General features: G+C 42.9%; 1 protein-coding gene across 3 annotated transcripts in view; it reads left to right on the forward strand.

The window, feature by feature from the left end:
- Positions 1 to 14,220, forward strand: part of IQGAP3 (IQ motif containing GTPase activating protein 3) — a 71,335-nt gene that overhangs the window by 14,252 nt on the left and 42,863 nt on the right. For all 3 annotated transcript variants that reach the window (XM_069107594.1, XM_069107595.1, XM_069107596.1), the window contains 10 exons: positions 676 to 743; positions 2,526 to 2,639; positions 2,935 to 3,113; positions 4,255 to 4,333; positions 5,962 to 6,125; positions 6,427 to 6,514; positions 10,070 to 10,233; positions 11,070 to 11,227; positions 12,086 to 12,207; positions 12,361 to 12,524. In XM_069107594.1, the coding sequence (XP_068963695.1) occupies positions 676 to 743; positions 2,526 to 2,639; positions 2,935 to 3,113; positions 4,255 to 4,333; positions 5,962 to 6,125; positions 6,427 to 6,514; positions 10,070 to 10,233; positions 11,070 to 11,227; positions 12,086 to 12,207; positions 12,361 to 12,524 (1,300 nt within the window). The remainder of the gene's footprint in view (positions 1 to 675; positions 744 to 2,525; positions 2,640 to 2,934; positions 3,114 to 4,254; positions 4,334 to 5,961; positions 6,126 to 6,426; positions 6,515 to 10,069; positions 10,234 to 11,069; positions 11,228 to 12,085; positions 12,208 to 12,360; positions 12,525 to 14,220) is intronic.

Consider the following 14,220-nt stretch of genomic DNA (forward strand, 5'->3'; position numbering starts at 1 on the left):
CCCCCCCCCCCCCCCCGTGAAACGCACGCCGCGCTCCGAGCTGCATCCAATCAGAGCTGCAGCAGTGAGCGTGTCATCCTGTTCTTCCCCAGTGATTTGCTTATTGAATAAAGGTACATTTTTTTGTTCACATTTACCTGTTTATTAAAATTGCTGTCAATGTTCATTAAAATAAGCCCTCCCCTGAAAATAAGCCCTCTGGTGTTTTTCTGTCCAAAAAAATAATAAGACAGTGTCTTATTATCGGGGAAAAACGGTAGCTATGTATGTCTGCAGTGCTGTGTGAGTGAATGCATGTGGAGATCTCCTTTATGGATGTAACTGTGGGTAGAAGTTGAGATGAAGATGTTCCTGGTTTGTGATTAGAGAATGAGGCTCCCATAGGAGTGGGACCCAAGCCAGGGCCTTCAGATAAGGTCAGCCTTGGATGAATAGTGAATAAATTCTTAATGCCCCTCATTTCAGATGAATATGAGTCACCTTTTACAGAGAGAGAGATTCCTTGAATTTTTTTTATCTCATTTCTTGGAAAACATCCTAAACTTTCTCTATAGCCCTCTTTCAAAAAGCCTTGCTTTTTGAATAAAGAGAGTGATGAGAGCCTGAGGTCACTTAGTTCTTAAGATGATGAAGGAAGAAGTTTCCTTCACAATTTTACCTTCTGTTTTTCCCCAGTCTCTTTCTCTTCCGATTGGGATTGGCACCTCAGATCCATGACCTGTACGGTAAAGTAAAATTTACAGGTAGGTTCATTTCCGTGTCTGCCCAGCAATTCAATTCCATTCAGCTAGCATTTTTAAAGTTCCCACTATCTATGGCACACTGGCAATGCAAAGATAACAAACAGCTAAACAATGACTGCTCTCGATGACCTTAAGGGAGACCAGGGGGACTGGATAGTAATATCCAGGCATATACTGGGATAGGTAGAGTATCTATGCCAATCAGCAAATATAAGATAATTTGAAGATGGAGAGAAAATGATATCAGACAGTATCAAGAAAGATTCTACATAGATACCCGACCTAAACCTTGACAGAAGTTGGAGAGTCTAGGAGGCAGATATGAAGGCAGTAATACATTCCAAGGCTGGGGAACAGGTAAATGTCAAGTTTGATGAAAAGCTAGTGGGCCATTTGGACTGGAATGGAGAGTACAGGAAAGGAAGCATCATGGAGTAAGTCTAGAAAATTAAGAGGAACACAATGTCACAAGGCTTTAGATGACAGCCTGAACAGTTTGTATTTTATCCTACATGCCAGAAGGGGTTACTGACAATTTTTGAGCAGAGAAGCCATGTGGTCATCACTGTGTCTTAAGAATATTCATTTGGAAGGTATGTAGAAGATGATTGGAGAGAGGAGAAATGGGAGGTAGGGAAGTCAGTTAGGAGGCTATTACAATAGTCCAGAGGGCAGCGAGGTGGTCCAGTGGATGGAGTACTGGGCTTGGAATCAGGAAGACTCATCTTTGTGAGTTCAAATCTGGCCTCAGACACTTAGCTGTGTGGCCTTGGGCAAGTCACTCAATCCTGTTTGGCTCAGTTTCCTCATTCTGTAAAATGAGGTGGAAAAGGAAATAGCAGATCATTCCAGTATCTTTGCCAAGGAAACCCCAAAAGGAGTCACAGAGAGCCAGACACAGCTGAAACAATTAAACAACAACAGTAGTCCCAAGTGAGAGGCGGTGAGGGCCTGAGGGTTAGTGGTCATGTGAGTGGAGAGAAGGGGAATAAATTGGAGAGAAGTTGTAGAGTTAGAAGTAAAGTTTGGCAACTGAGTGGATACAGGGGAGAAGGGAAAAGGAAAAGATAGGGGTAAAACAGTTTGTGAATCTGGATGACTGAGAAGGTGATGTGTTTAATGGAGATAGGGAAGTTTTAGAAGGGGAAGGAGGTAAGGGGGTATGAGCTCCACTTTAGACATGTTGAGTCTGAGGTGGAGATGTCCAGCAGGCAGTTAGTTGATTGTGTGGAACTGGGGACTGGAGTTCAGAAGAGAGGTAGGGCCAGATATATAGATCTGGGAGTCACCTCTGACAGATAATTCTACCCATGGTATTTGATGAGATTGTGCAGAGAAAAGAGAAGAGAAGGGGGTACAGGACTGAGCTCTGGGAAAAGCCTGTGCTTACTCCTGTGTGGAGTAGGTGATAATCCAGCAAAGCGGGTTGTGAAAGAGTGATTAGACAGTCAGGAGGAGAAGCAGGAGAGAATGTTGGCACAAAAACTGAGAGTATCTAGGAGGAGAGCATGCCTGATGAGATCAGAAGCTACAAAGAAGTTGAGAAGGGGGAATATGGAAAAAAGCCATCCCGTTTAGTAGTCTCAGTTGCAGAGTAGCTTTGGAAGTCAGATTACAAGGGGTTGAGAAGTGAGTAGAAGGGATGGGGGGAATGGAAGCAAAGAGCGAGGACATGTCTTTCCAAGAATTTGGTCATGAAGGGAAGAAGAGACGGGAATGTGGCAGGAGGGGCTGGTGCTTTGAGATTTCAGTGCCATGGATTTCCCTGTCATGTCTTTGCAGAGGAGGAGCTCAACAACATGACCTCAGAGCTGGCTAAGTATGGGCTGCAGCTGCCAGCATTCAGCAAAATTGGGGGCATCCTGGCTAGTGAACTCTCTGTGGACGAGGCTTCTGGTAGGTAGCCACTGACCTCTGCACGATGAATGCCAGGAGTGGATGGGTAGGAAACTCCAGGTTCAAGGGCAGAGAACACATCTTGAAAAGGAGGTTCCCCTCATCTCCCACCTACATATGGGCCTTCCAACCTGGCTAGCACATGAGAGCTTGAGGAAGTTATGGTGTCAATGTGGAATTAGAATTAAAGTTAATCAAGGGTGACCTCAACCTGCAGTTTGCTTCTTGTCCCTTGATCTTGTTTTCACATCTCACCCTCCTTTCTACCCCAACACCGTTACCCCCTGCCTTCTAGTCCATGCTGCCGTCCTTGCCATCAATGAAGCAGTGGAGAGGGGGGTGGTGGAAGAGACTCTTGCTGCACTGAAGAACCCCAACGCCATGTTGGGGAACCTCCGGGAGCCCTTGGCTGCTGTTTACCAGGAGCTGCTAGCCCAAGTGAAGATGGAAAAGATCGCCAACTCTAGGGACAGGGTAAGGAGAAATCTTGGGACTCAGGTTCCCATATGCTGGGTTGGCTGACTTAGGGAAAAGGCACTCAACTCCATCTCAAGGCCTTAATTTCACACTCTGAAAGGAAGTGGGGAATCTTCCCTGCTTTACAAGAGACAGAGACAGAGAGTGCTCTGAGATCCTGTGTCAGAAGAGTTCAAGAAATACCCAATTTATGGGAAGTTCAGGGAGATGGAAAAGGGACCAGGGCAGAGGGCTAGAAGAGGGTACTGTGGCATAGTGGATTGATTGCAGGATTTGGAGTCAGGAAGACCTGTGTTCAAATCCTACCTCTGATGCTAGCCATGTGACCATAGGCAATATACTTAACCTTTATGAGCCTCACTTTTCCTTTCTGTAGAATTAGGATAATACCACCAATGGTACCCCCTCCCCAGGATTGTTGTGAGACTCAAATGAGATGCTGTAACTAAAGTGTTTCGCAAACTTTAAAGTATGTCAGTTATTATAATAATAAAAATTTGTTATCTCCTTGCGTAGCACTCAGCTCACAGTAGGCATTGAAAAATTGTTTAATTGAATTGAACTAAATGGGAAGGAAATAAGCATTTATTTAGTGCCTACTGTGTGCCAAGAGCTTTACAAATATTATCTCACTTAATCATCACAACAACCCTTGGGAAGTTGTCCCTATATTACAGTTGAGAAAACTGAGGAAGTTAAGTGACTTGGCCATGGTCACATAGCTAGTAAGTGTCTGAGGCTGGATTTTAACTCAGTCTTCCTGATTCCAGGCCCACTGTGCTACTTCCTTTGCTCAGAGGTAGGGATCTGAGAGGGGGATGAGGATTGGTATTTTGGGCTCTAAAAGGCCAAGGGTCTATGGAGGAGGGTTCCTGGGTTCAATCTCTCAAAGAGCAGAGACTGGGATGTTCTTAGATGAGACTAGACTCTTATCCCTAGAGATTCTTAAGGTTAGTTTAGATGAGCTGGTAACAGGGGTATGGAAATTAGATTTACTTCTGGACTAGGTTAGACCCTGGAATGGTGGAAGTTGAGGAACCCAGGAGAGTTGACTAAAATCTGATGGACTGGGGGAGGGAGAAAATCTCAAGTTGACCTCCTCCTGCTAGCATTTTCACCCTCTTCTTGGTATCTCCAGGATGATGGAGAGAGCCTTGACATCTACGATCGATATCTGACTCAGGCAGAGATACAGGGCAATATCAACCAAGTCAACGGTAAGAGGGGACAAAAGAAGCTGAAGTCTCACACATAGATCCAAGGCAGGGTGTGTAACCAGAGCTTGGACAAAGCATTTGCCTGTTCTGGTCAAAGTTTGGAAATTTTGAACCCTGCTTGAAATCTTGGGATCAAAGGATTTAGAACTGGGGGACCATTTAGGTGTCATCTGCTCCAACACCCCCATGCTCAGCCCCAGTAGAACAGACAGGTAATGGAGGCCCCTCAGAAATTAAATGATTCAAGGTCACACAGGTAAATAGGGGAACTGAGATTTAAGTTTGGTGCTTTGACTCCAATTCCAGTGTTCTTTCTACTACACTGATCTACTGCTGCCAATCTGTTCCCTTCATTGTAGCACATGCTAATTGACTTAGTGTAAAAATAAATCCCTATGAGCTAAGGAGAGTGGAGTTTTCTAGCGTTTAAGATTTGTGCATTTACGGGGTGGCTAGGTGGTGTAGTGAATAGAGCACCAGCCCTGGAGTCAGGAGGACCTGAGTTCAAATCTGGCCTCAGACACTTAATAGAAACAAACTAGCCATGTGACCTTGGGCAAGTCACTTAACCCCAATTGCCCCTCCAAAAAGAAAAAGAAAAAATTTGTGCTTTAATATAAAGGGTCCCTTGTACCCCAGGCAGTTGCGTACCTTGCATATCTCAGCATATGGCTGTCCCAGCCTCCACTACTGACAAAATTTTGTTAGCAGGTGTCACTTAGAACCCCTTGTTGGCATCCTTTGTCCAGTGGTGTCAAACTCATAGAAATGGGGGCCACTAATACATACATAAGGATCCTTGTGGTCCACATTTTGACTTAGTTTTAAAATGTAATTTTATCTATACATGTTGTATTTTTATTTGTTTACTCTTTCCTGGTGATATTTTTAATCTGGTTTGGGTGGCCTGTGCATTTGACGCATCTTTTTTTTTGGGGGGGGGGGGGAGAGGGAAAGGTAGGGCAATGTGATTTAAGTGATTTGCCCAAGGTCACACAGCTAGTTTTGTGTCGTGTCTGAGGTTCACTGTGCTACCTAGCTACCCCACTGATTCCTCTTTTTTAATCCATTCTCTCCCTTTACCTGCACCCACCCCACCTCCTTAAGCTAGCTCAGATCAGAATGAAGCCTTCATATTCTTTTTCCTCCCTGTGGCAAATGCAAACTGTTTGCTTGTAGAAAGATTGATCCTTGTTCTTAATGAGTTGCCATTTGGGAGACAAATACTGAGGACCAAAATAAAAGGAAACATGGCTTTTTGAAAGGGGGGGAAATAAAAAAAAGTTGGGAAGGAAGAGATGAGGTTGAGAAAGAAAAGCATTTGGAGGAAACAGCTCATTCAAAGGCCCAGGTCAGGGAAGAGGCATAGGTTTGCCTGGTTGTAACAGAACCTGAGCTGAGAGAGTACTGAGATACAATCATTGAGAAAGGAAGGAAGATGGAAAGAAGGTCCCTAGAGAAAACAATAAGGAACCTTTGTAGGTTTGGGAGGAGGGAAGAGTAGTCAGAATACTACTGGCTTCAGATGATTCTGGTTACTGATATCAGGAGGCATGGGCAGATTGAGAGCATTCTAAGGTCTCAGGTCCCTCCCAGATTACCCAGATCTACGCCTCGGTTTCTTTTAGTTCATGGAGCTCTGGAGGCCGTTGATGAATCTCTGGAAAGACAGAATTCTGCGGCCTTGCTCGAAGCCCTCTCTGACTCAGCTTTGGCCCTGCGAGGAGTGAGGAGGGATTTTGGTGACTGGTATCTGGAGCAGCTGAGTTTAGACAGAGAACAGAAAGCTCTGGTAAGTCTGAGGGGAGAGAGAGAGGGGAGGAAATCCTACTTGGCCTCCAGGGAGCCCCTTCTTAAGAGATCCCTTCCCTGTTCTCTGCCTCTCCCACCCTAAAGCTAGGATAGACCACCCCTGTTCTAGTCAACAAACATTTATTAAGCACCTACTGTATACACAACAATATGCTAGGTTTTGAGAATGCAAAGGTTAAAAATGACGATTGCTGGCAGTAGCTGACAGTCTAATGGGAGTGGGTATCCCATGTACACAAATAACTATCATAACTCTCAGGGTAATCTTTTGCCTCTTAAAGGAGCTAGGCTTGGTGGAGCTCCTGGAGAAGGAGGAGGTCCAGGCTGGTGTGGCTGCAGCCAATGCTAAAGGCGATCAGGAACTTGCTAGTAAGTCACCTGCCCTGTGATGGAGAATTGACCTAGACTGGTTGTCAGCCCTCTCCAGGGCATGGCAACTCCCACCTACGTTCAACCTACTTCGTTCCTGGACCACTTGATAATACTTAGAAGACAATTTCAGAATGTGCTTAAGGAATTCAGGATCGTGTTATTTGCTTGTTACTAAACCAGGCTTGGATTCGTAAGGCATGCATGCTCCTTAACAGTGGGTTATTTTCTTCTGGACATTGTTATTCTCTTTCCCTGTAACTGCTGCCTGTCTTAGCCTCTGCCACTAAACTGAGCAGTGAGGTAAAGTATGATGTCCAGTCCAAATTTCAAAGGTTATTTGCCTTCTAAGAAATTGCTAATATGCCTAGGAGAAGGGACATTTTGATTGCTTATCTGTGGGGAACTCCTTTCATGTTTCAGTATCTTTTTCTCAGTACAATTTCCCACTGCTTAGTAAGATAGACTTTTCTTATTGCTTTGGCTATTATATAAATATCTATGATGTCATGGGTATGTATAAATTTTATATATAATATTATAACATATAATTTATTGTACATATTTCTGCATTTGTTAAAATACCTTCTGACCTTTTTATAGGAGGTTGAATAAGAAGATTCCATTTTTATAGGAAATGAATAAACAGAGATGTAATCTATAGCAAGATTTAAAAGAAATAGAATACCTAAAAGCATTATGATACTCTTCTTATTCTAAAGTAGTATTTTCTAACTCAAACTATACTATGAACAAGTAAAATCTCTACATTCTTTTCTTGGATTGTTCTTCATTCCAAAACCTTAGTTCAGTGTCTTTCAGTGGTCAAGGGCATGAGATCTGTGGGCAAAGGTAGGAAGGAGGGAGAAGCCAGTTTTTAAAGCTTATAGAGCTTGAGGACTAAGAATGTTTGGTGGTAAGAAATTTTGTGCACTGGTAAAAATTTGCTATAGACCAGCAGATAAGAAATGCTGCTTTAAATTCTACCACTCGACTCAGTCTTGTGGTAATTATTCTCTTAAGAATCTTTTACTCACCTCCACAGTTTCCAGACCCTGAATATTAAGAGTGCCCAGATCACTCTTGTTTATTGGAAATTTTAAACTGGATGTCCCATAGTCTTCTCAAACTCAACATGTCAAAAACAAGAAAATACCTCATTAATTTTTCCCCAGTCTCTCCCCGCTTCCAAACTTCACTATTTTTGTTAAAGAGCATCACCAATCCTTCCATTTTCCCACATTCTGCTACCTTATTGTTACGACTTGACTCATAACTCCATCAGCCCCACATGCTGTTCAGCTGTCAAATCTTGTTTCAGTCTCCACATCTCAAATCCATCTCTCCACTCATACCACCACTACTCCAGTTCAGGTCTGTGTCCCTCCCCCCATCACCTCTCTCCTAGATTATTACAATATACTCTTAACTGGTTTCCTAGCCTCAATTCTCTCTCTCTCTAAACCATACTTTGCCTAGCTGCTAGAGTGATTATTCTCAAAGTGTAGGCCTGACTCTCATTCAGGTAACTCCATTGGTTCCCGACTATTTCTAGGATCAAATATACCCCTTTGCTTGGCTTTTAAAACCCTCACCACTTGACCCCTGCCTACCTTTCTGACATCATTGGATATCATTCCCTTTTCCCATGCTCTATATGGTCCAGCTAAATTGGATTTCTCGCTGTTCCAGACACACACACACACACACACACACACACACACACACACACACCCTCATCTCTACCTGAAATGTGTTCCTTCCTCTCCTCCACTTCTGAGACTCCTTTATTGCTTCAAGACTTGTAGGGTCTTCTGCATAGAGACTTCCCTGCCCCTAGCTCTCCCTCTCCAAATTATGTTACATTTATTTTGTATATGTTCTATTATACACATTGTCTCAAGGAATAATTTTGTTTTTACCTTTGTATCTCCAGTACCAAGCACAGTACCTGGCATGCAGCAGGTGTCTAATAAATGCTTGTTGATTGTTTGTCTTGACAGGGCAACACTTTTTCCTGATAGTTTGCTATAGGACTGCCCTAGGCTAGGGGGCCTTGCTGGAACTTCCTGTGAAATCAGATTCTTCATGGAATTCACCCTAGGAAATCTTGAGCCTTTGGACTAGGAATTCCTCTTATAATATCACACTTGCTGATAATTTGCCTCTGGCCTAAGATAGCAAGTCCAGACCTTTTTCTTTTTCTTTCCTCCCAACTAAAAAAATGCAAAAAGGATTTATTATACAGTTGTTAAACTTCACCAAGAAGACAAAATTACCCCAGTGTGACAGGGAATGCATGGCACGCAATCAGGCAAATTGATTTTGGGCCAGGTAGATCTTGCATTAAAAAATGGAATGTCTCTTGTTGGGGAGGTGTCAGATGGTGACAAAAGTCCTTTATCACATGGTAAAACTAAGAGTCCTGCATCAGCACTGATATAGTCTTTCTTAGGGTGAAGGTTTCCATCTTTGCTCCTGAGGCCTTGGGGACTGGCACGGCCAGGTTACTTTGCCCTGCCTCATCTTTCTTCTCTTGGGTTTTAGCTTGGCCCTTGTGGCAAAATGGAAGTCAGACAAGAGCCGGACCTTTTTCTGTTGAGCCTCAAAGCTTTCCGAGTTCAGAGACTTGCCATACTCAATTCCAAATTATCTGACCCCACCCTCACACCACACCCTACTACTTCTGCTATGGTACCTGGCTACCTGAGGGCACCCTGCTTCCCTTCTCCCTCTTCTGCCAACAAACCATCCAAGTTTGTACTAAAAACTCATCTACATGTTGACAAGCCTAGTAGTTTATTACAGTCTGTCCTCTTCTGTTCTCTTTTCTTTCTCTGTGCTTAAAATAAGCTTCTGCTGTGGCTTTTTTTTTTTTAAACAATTACAATAACCTACATTTCTATAGCATTTTAAGGTTTACAAAGCATTGTCAACCTAACACTCCCATGAGGTAGATAGTATATATTGCTGTCCCCATTTGGCAGATGAAGAAACAGTTTAGGAGACTAAAGTGGCTTATTCACGTGAGTCACAGCAAACAAGTGCTGGAACTGGGATTTGAATGTAAGTCTTTGGATTTGAAGTCTAGCTCTAACATTCTTTGTATTAAGCCACAGTGGAGGTGTTGTTTTCAAACAAGCCACAGTCAGTGCTTCTGGTGGGTTTTTTTTTTAATTCTGCTATCTTCTGTTTGTGTCATATAATCCATTCCTTGTTTCTTTATAGTCATCAAATCTGTCATTTTATAATAATATACCATTGCAATGATATAACATAATTTTATTCATTTGTTCCCCTGAGACATAGAGGTTATTTCCAGCTTCCTGCCATTACAAATAAAGCAACTAGGTTGGTTTTTGTCTTGAAAGTTCCCTTTCCCCATTTAACAACATCCTCAGGGCGTGGTCCTGGAAATGGCATTGTTGGGTCATTTGGTATGAGGAGTAGTTGTTTAAACTAGTTGATACTGCCAACATTGGGGGTAGAGCTGGATTGGGGGCAGATACTTTGCTTAAGTGACCAGCTGAATCAACTTTTCTCTACCCCTACCAGTGCTCCAGGCTGTGAGACGGATCAATAGAGCCATCCAGAGAGGGCTGGCAGCAGACACGGTGAGGGAGCTCATGTGCCCTGAAGCTCAGCTGCCTGAGGTGTACCCCTTTGCTGAATCCATGTACCAGCAGGAACTAAGTTTGATTCAGCGGCAACAGGAAGGGGTGAGTCCCAAGAAGAGGGACACAGGGTCCCCTGATAACTGGAGAGATTATGGATAGTAATGGGGCACTGTGTCCTTCCCCCTGGTCCTCTGTCCATTACTAGAACAGAAATCTTGCTGATCTCTAATCCCTAATCTAACATCAGTACCCCGCTTTAGGCCATAAGGAGGGATCTGAAGGGAAGAAAAGGGACAGGCCTAGCCCTTGGGGAGAGATTCCACACCTCCAGAGCACAGACACAGGAACAAGATCCAGTGGGCCAGAGTTGTAAATACCTGTGATGGGGGCTGGAAAAACATGAAGGGGAGGGGACTTGGGAAGAGGTAGATAAGCCTCAGAAATTTCTTCAAGAAGAGCAGGGCAGGGAAGGGTTCGATTGGGGGAAGACTAGGATTCAGGGAGTCCAGTGGATAGGGCATTGAATCTAGAGGATTCTAATGGAAGACTGGAAGGTTGGGGGAGGGTGGGAACAGGTTAGGCCAGGATGGGGAGGGGGAGCCAGTGTACACTATATATTTGCAATGAGAATGGGGGCTAGTGAGATAGGAGATTGCACAGTAATAATAACTGTCACTTATATATAACACTTAAAGGTAAGGTTTACAAAGCATTTTATCTATGTTACCTCATTTGATCCCCACAAGAATCCTGGGCAGTAGATGCACTTATTATCCTCATTTTAAAGATGAGGAAACTGAGTCTGGGAGTGGTTAAGTGATTTACCTAGGGTCACACAGCTGGTAATCACCTGAAGCAGGATTTTAACTCAGGTCTTTCTGACTCCCATCAGTTTAGGGTGGGGGGAGGTCAGGGGGACTTTCATGCCTCTCTCCTAGGAACTGGCTCAGGAGAAACTCTTTGTGGCTTTGGAGATGCTCTCAGCTGTTGCCCTGATTAATCGGCACCTGGAAGCAGGGGATGTTGGGGCCTTCTGGAACAGTCTGGTGAGCCCGGCTTTGGGCCTGGCTGAAGTGGATGGAGAGAATGCCCAACGGTAAGCAAGACACAGGACCTTTAAAACCTCAGGCTTGGGAGAGAAACAGGCAGCTGAAATGAAAACGACAGATTTCCATGGTACTTTTAAGGGTTACAAAGTGCTTTCCTCATAACTTTGTGAGGTAGATAGTGCAAATATTATTAGACACATTTTGTTGACGATCCATCCATCGAAAAGCATTTATTAAATGCCTAGTAGGTGAATATAAGGCAGCTAGGTAGTGTTAAGAGGGCTGGTCTGGTTGTACTGTCAGAGTATGGAAAGGGGAGGAAGGGACTTAAAAGTATGATCCTTTTGGACTCTGGCAAGTTTGGAGGTCCTTAGCACCAAGGAAACAAGGTTCTGAAGTAGTCCATATCCTAAGAGCAAGTCCGTGGTCTTTGACTTTGGAAGTGAGCTCCTTCATTAGATTTGACGTCTAGACATCTCTGCTCCAGCATAAAGTCACTACCTGTGCTTCCCCTCAAAGAGCCTGGGACATGGTCCTGAGCTTGTGGAAAAGAGAAGGAGATATAATCTGATTGTTCCCATGACTATGGGGTTGATGGAAAGATGACTGGATTCTGGATTCAAGTCCTGGCTCTGAGATTCAATCCCTATGAAATCTTTTCACCTCTGAACCTGTGTCCTCATCTGCAAAATGAGGATGCCAATACTTGTACTCTCTACCTCATGGGGTTGTAGAGAAATCACTTTGCAACCTTTAAAGCTCTTAGATAAAATTTAAGCTGTTAACTGTTCTTGGTCTCTTCTTGGAGCCTTAGTTTCTCATTGGGAGATAAAGTCCTCCATCTCTCCTAAGTGCTGTGAGAACCCAAACCTCCCAACTTAACCTCGTCTTTCTTTATTCCTCAGTTATTTTGATGCCCTGGGAAGGCTATGGCAGGAACGGAATGGGGCTGGGACCTTCCTGACCTGGAATGACTTGCAGGCCACTGTGAGTCAAGTCAATGGTCAGGTCCAGGAGGAGACAGAGCGTGAGTTGGGCCTTGGAAGGCATGGATCATGTCGGGGGTCAGACCCACAACCCCCTTACTGGTCATTGCAACTACTTTTGTTCGCTATGCATTCTAGTCCTAGAATGCAACCTTGGGCTCCCCTTCCTTAGTAAATTCTTGCTGTTCCACCAGAGATCCTTGCGGTCAGTCTCATCAATGAGGCCCTGGATCAGAAAAAACCAGAGAAGACCCTGACTGCCCTGCTGTTGCCCTCGGCTGGCCTGGATAATGTCAGTCTCCCTGTTGGCCCCCTGTACCACCATATCCTAACCTCTGCCAAGAGAAAGAAGGCCCAGGTAGGCTTGAGAACTATCCAGGTCACATGATGAAAAATAGAACCCACCTCCACAGAGAGAACTGATGCATTCTGGATGCAGACTGAAGCATACTTTCTCCCTCTTGCTTGCAAAATAAATCTTTATTAAAAAACAAAATGCAACAAAACCCAATTCTAGAATAATGTGACCAGATCATCTTGAAAGTATTTTTCTTAGTAGGACTTATTTTTTTTAAGTCTTGATAAGGTCAGAATTTAATATTAACACAAATACTTAATATTTTTGAGTGTTTGTGGCTAGTGTGGCTTTTTAAAATGAAGCTTATATTTCCATTCTTTTTAAAGTAACAAAATAAATTTTTTCTTTAATTTTTACTTTTCAACATTCACTTTTATAAGATTTTGATTTCTATATGTTTCCTCCCTCCCCGCTCTCCAAGACAGCATGCACTCTGACATAGGCTATACATTTATTAAACATATTTCCACTTTAGTCATGTTGTGAGAAAAGAATCAAAACAAAAAGGAAAAACCACGAGAAAGAAAAAAAATAGAAAATAGTTATGTTTCAATCTATATTCAGACTCCATAGTTCTTTCTCTGGATGTGGATAGCATTTTCCATCATGAGTCTTTTGTAATTAATTGTCTTAGATCATTGCATTGCTCAGAAGAGCTAAGTCTAACAAAGTTGGTTGTCACACATTGTTACCATTACGGTGTATAATGTTCTCCTGGTTCTGTACATGTCAGTCAGCATCAGTTCATGCAAGTCTTTCCAGATTTTTCTGAAATCCTCCTGCTTATCATTCCTAATGAACAGTAGTATTCCATTACATTCATAGCTTGTTCAGACATTCCTCAATTGATAGGCATACCCTCAATTTCCATTTCTTTGCCACCACAAAAAGAGCTGCTATAAATATTTTTGTACATGTGGGTCCTTTTCCCTTTTTTATGATCTCTTTGGGATACAGACCTAGTAGTGGTATTGCTGAATCAAAGACTATGCAGTTTTATAGCCTTTTGGGCCTAGTTCCAAATTGCTTTCCAGAATAATTGGATCAGGCCACAACTCTACCAGCAATCCATTAGTGTTCCAATTTTCCTGCATCTTCTCCAACATTTATTATTTTCCTCTTTTGTCGTGTTAGCCAATCTGATAGGTGTGATGTGGTACCTCAGAGTTGAAGCATACTTTGTTTGTTTGTTTGTTTAATTTGTTTATTTTTAGTTTTGAAAATTCATTTCCACAAGATTTTGAGTTACAAATTTTCTCATCTTTTCCCTACCCCTCACCCCAAAATAGTGATCCTACTGAATACCCCTCCCCCCAATATGCTCTCTCTCGTATCCTCCCCATCCCCCTTTGACTTTCTAGTAGGGCAAGATGGATTTCTATACTCTAGTGCCTGTATATCTTATTTCCCAGTTGCATGTAAAAAAAAAATATGTGTATAATATATATATATATATATTTTTTTTTTTTTTACATTTGATTTTAAAACTTTGATTTCCAGATTCTTTCCCTTCTTCCCTCATCACTCACCCCTACTGGGAGGAGAAGCAATTCGATATAGGTTATACATATATAGTTACACAAAACATTTCCATAGTAGATATATTGTGAAAGAATGATTATATTTCCCTCCATCCTATCTCACCCCCCACTTATTCTATCTTCTACTTTGACCCTGTTCCTTTTCAAAAGTGTAT

Source organism: Petaurus breviceps, unplaced genomic scaffold, assembly GCF_028583685.1.
Source record: "Petaurus breviceps papuanus isolate PSGF00001 unplaced genomic scaffold, PetGlider_PUasm1.0 90165, whole genome shotgun sequence".
NCBI lineage: Eukaryota > Metazoa > Chordata > Mammalia > Diprotodontia > Petauridae > Petaurus > Petaurus breviceps.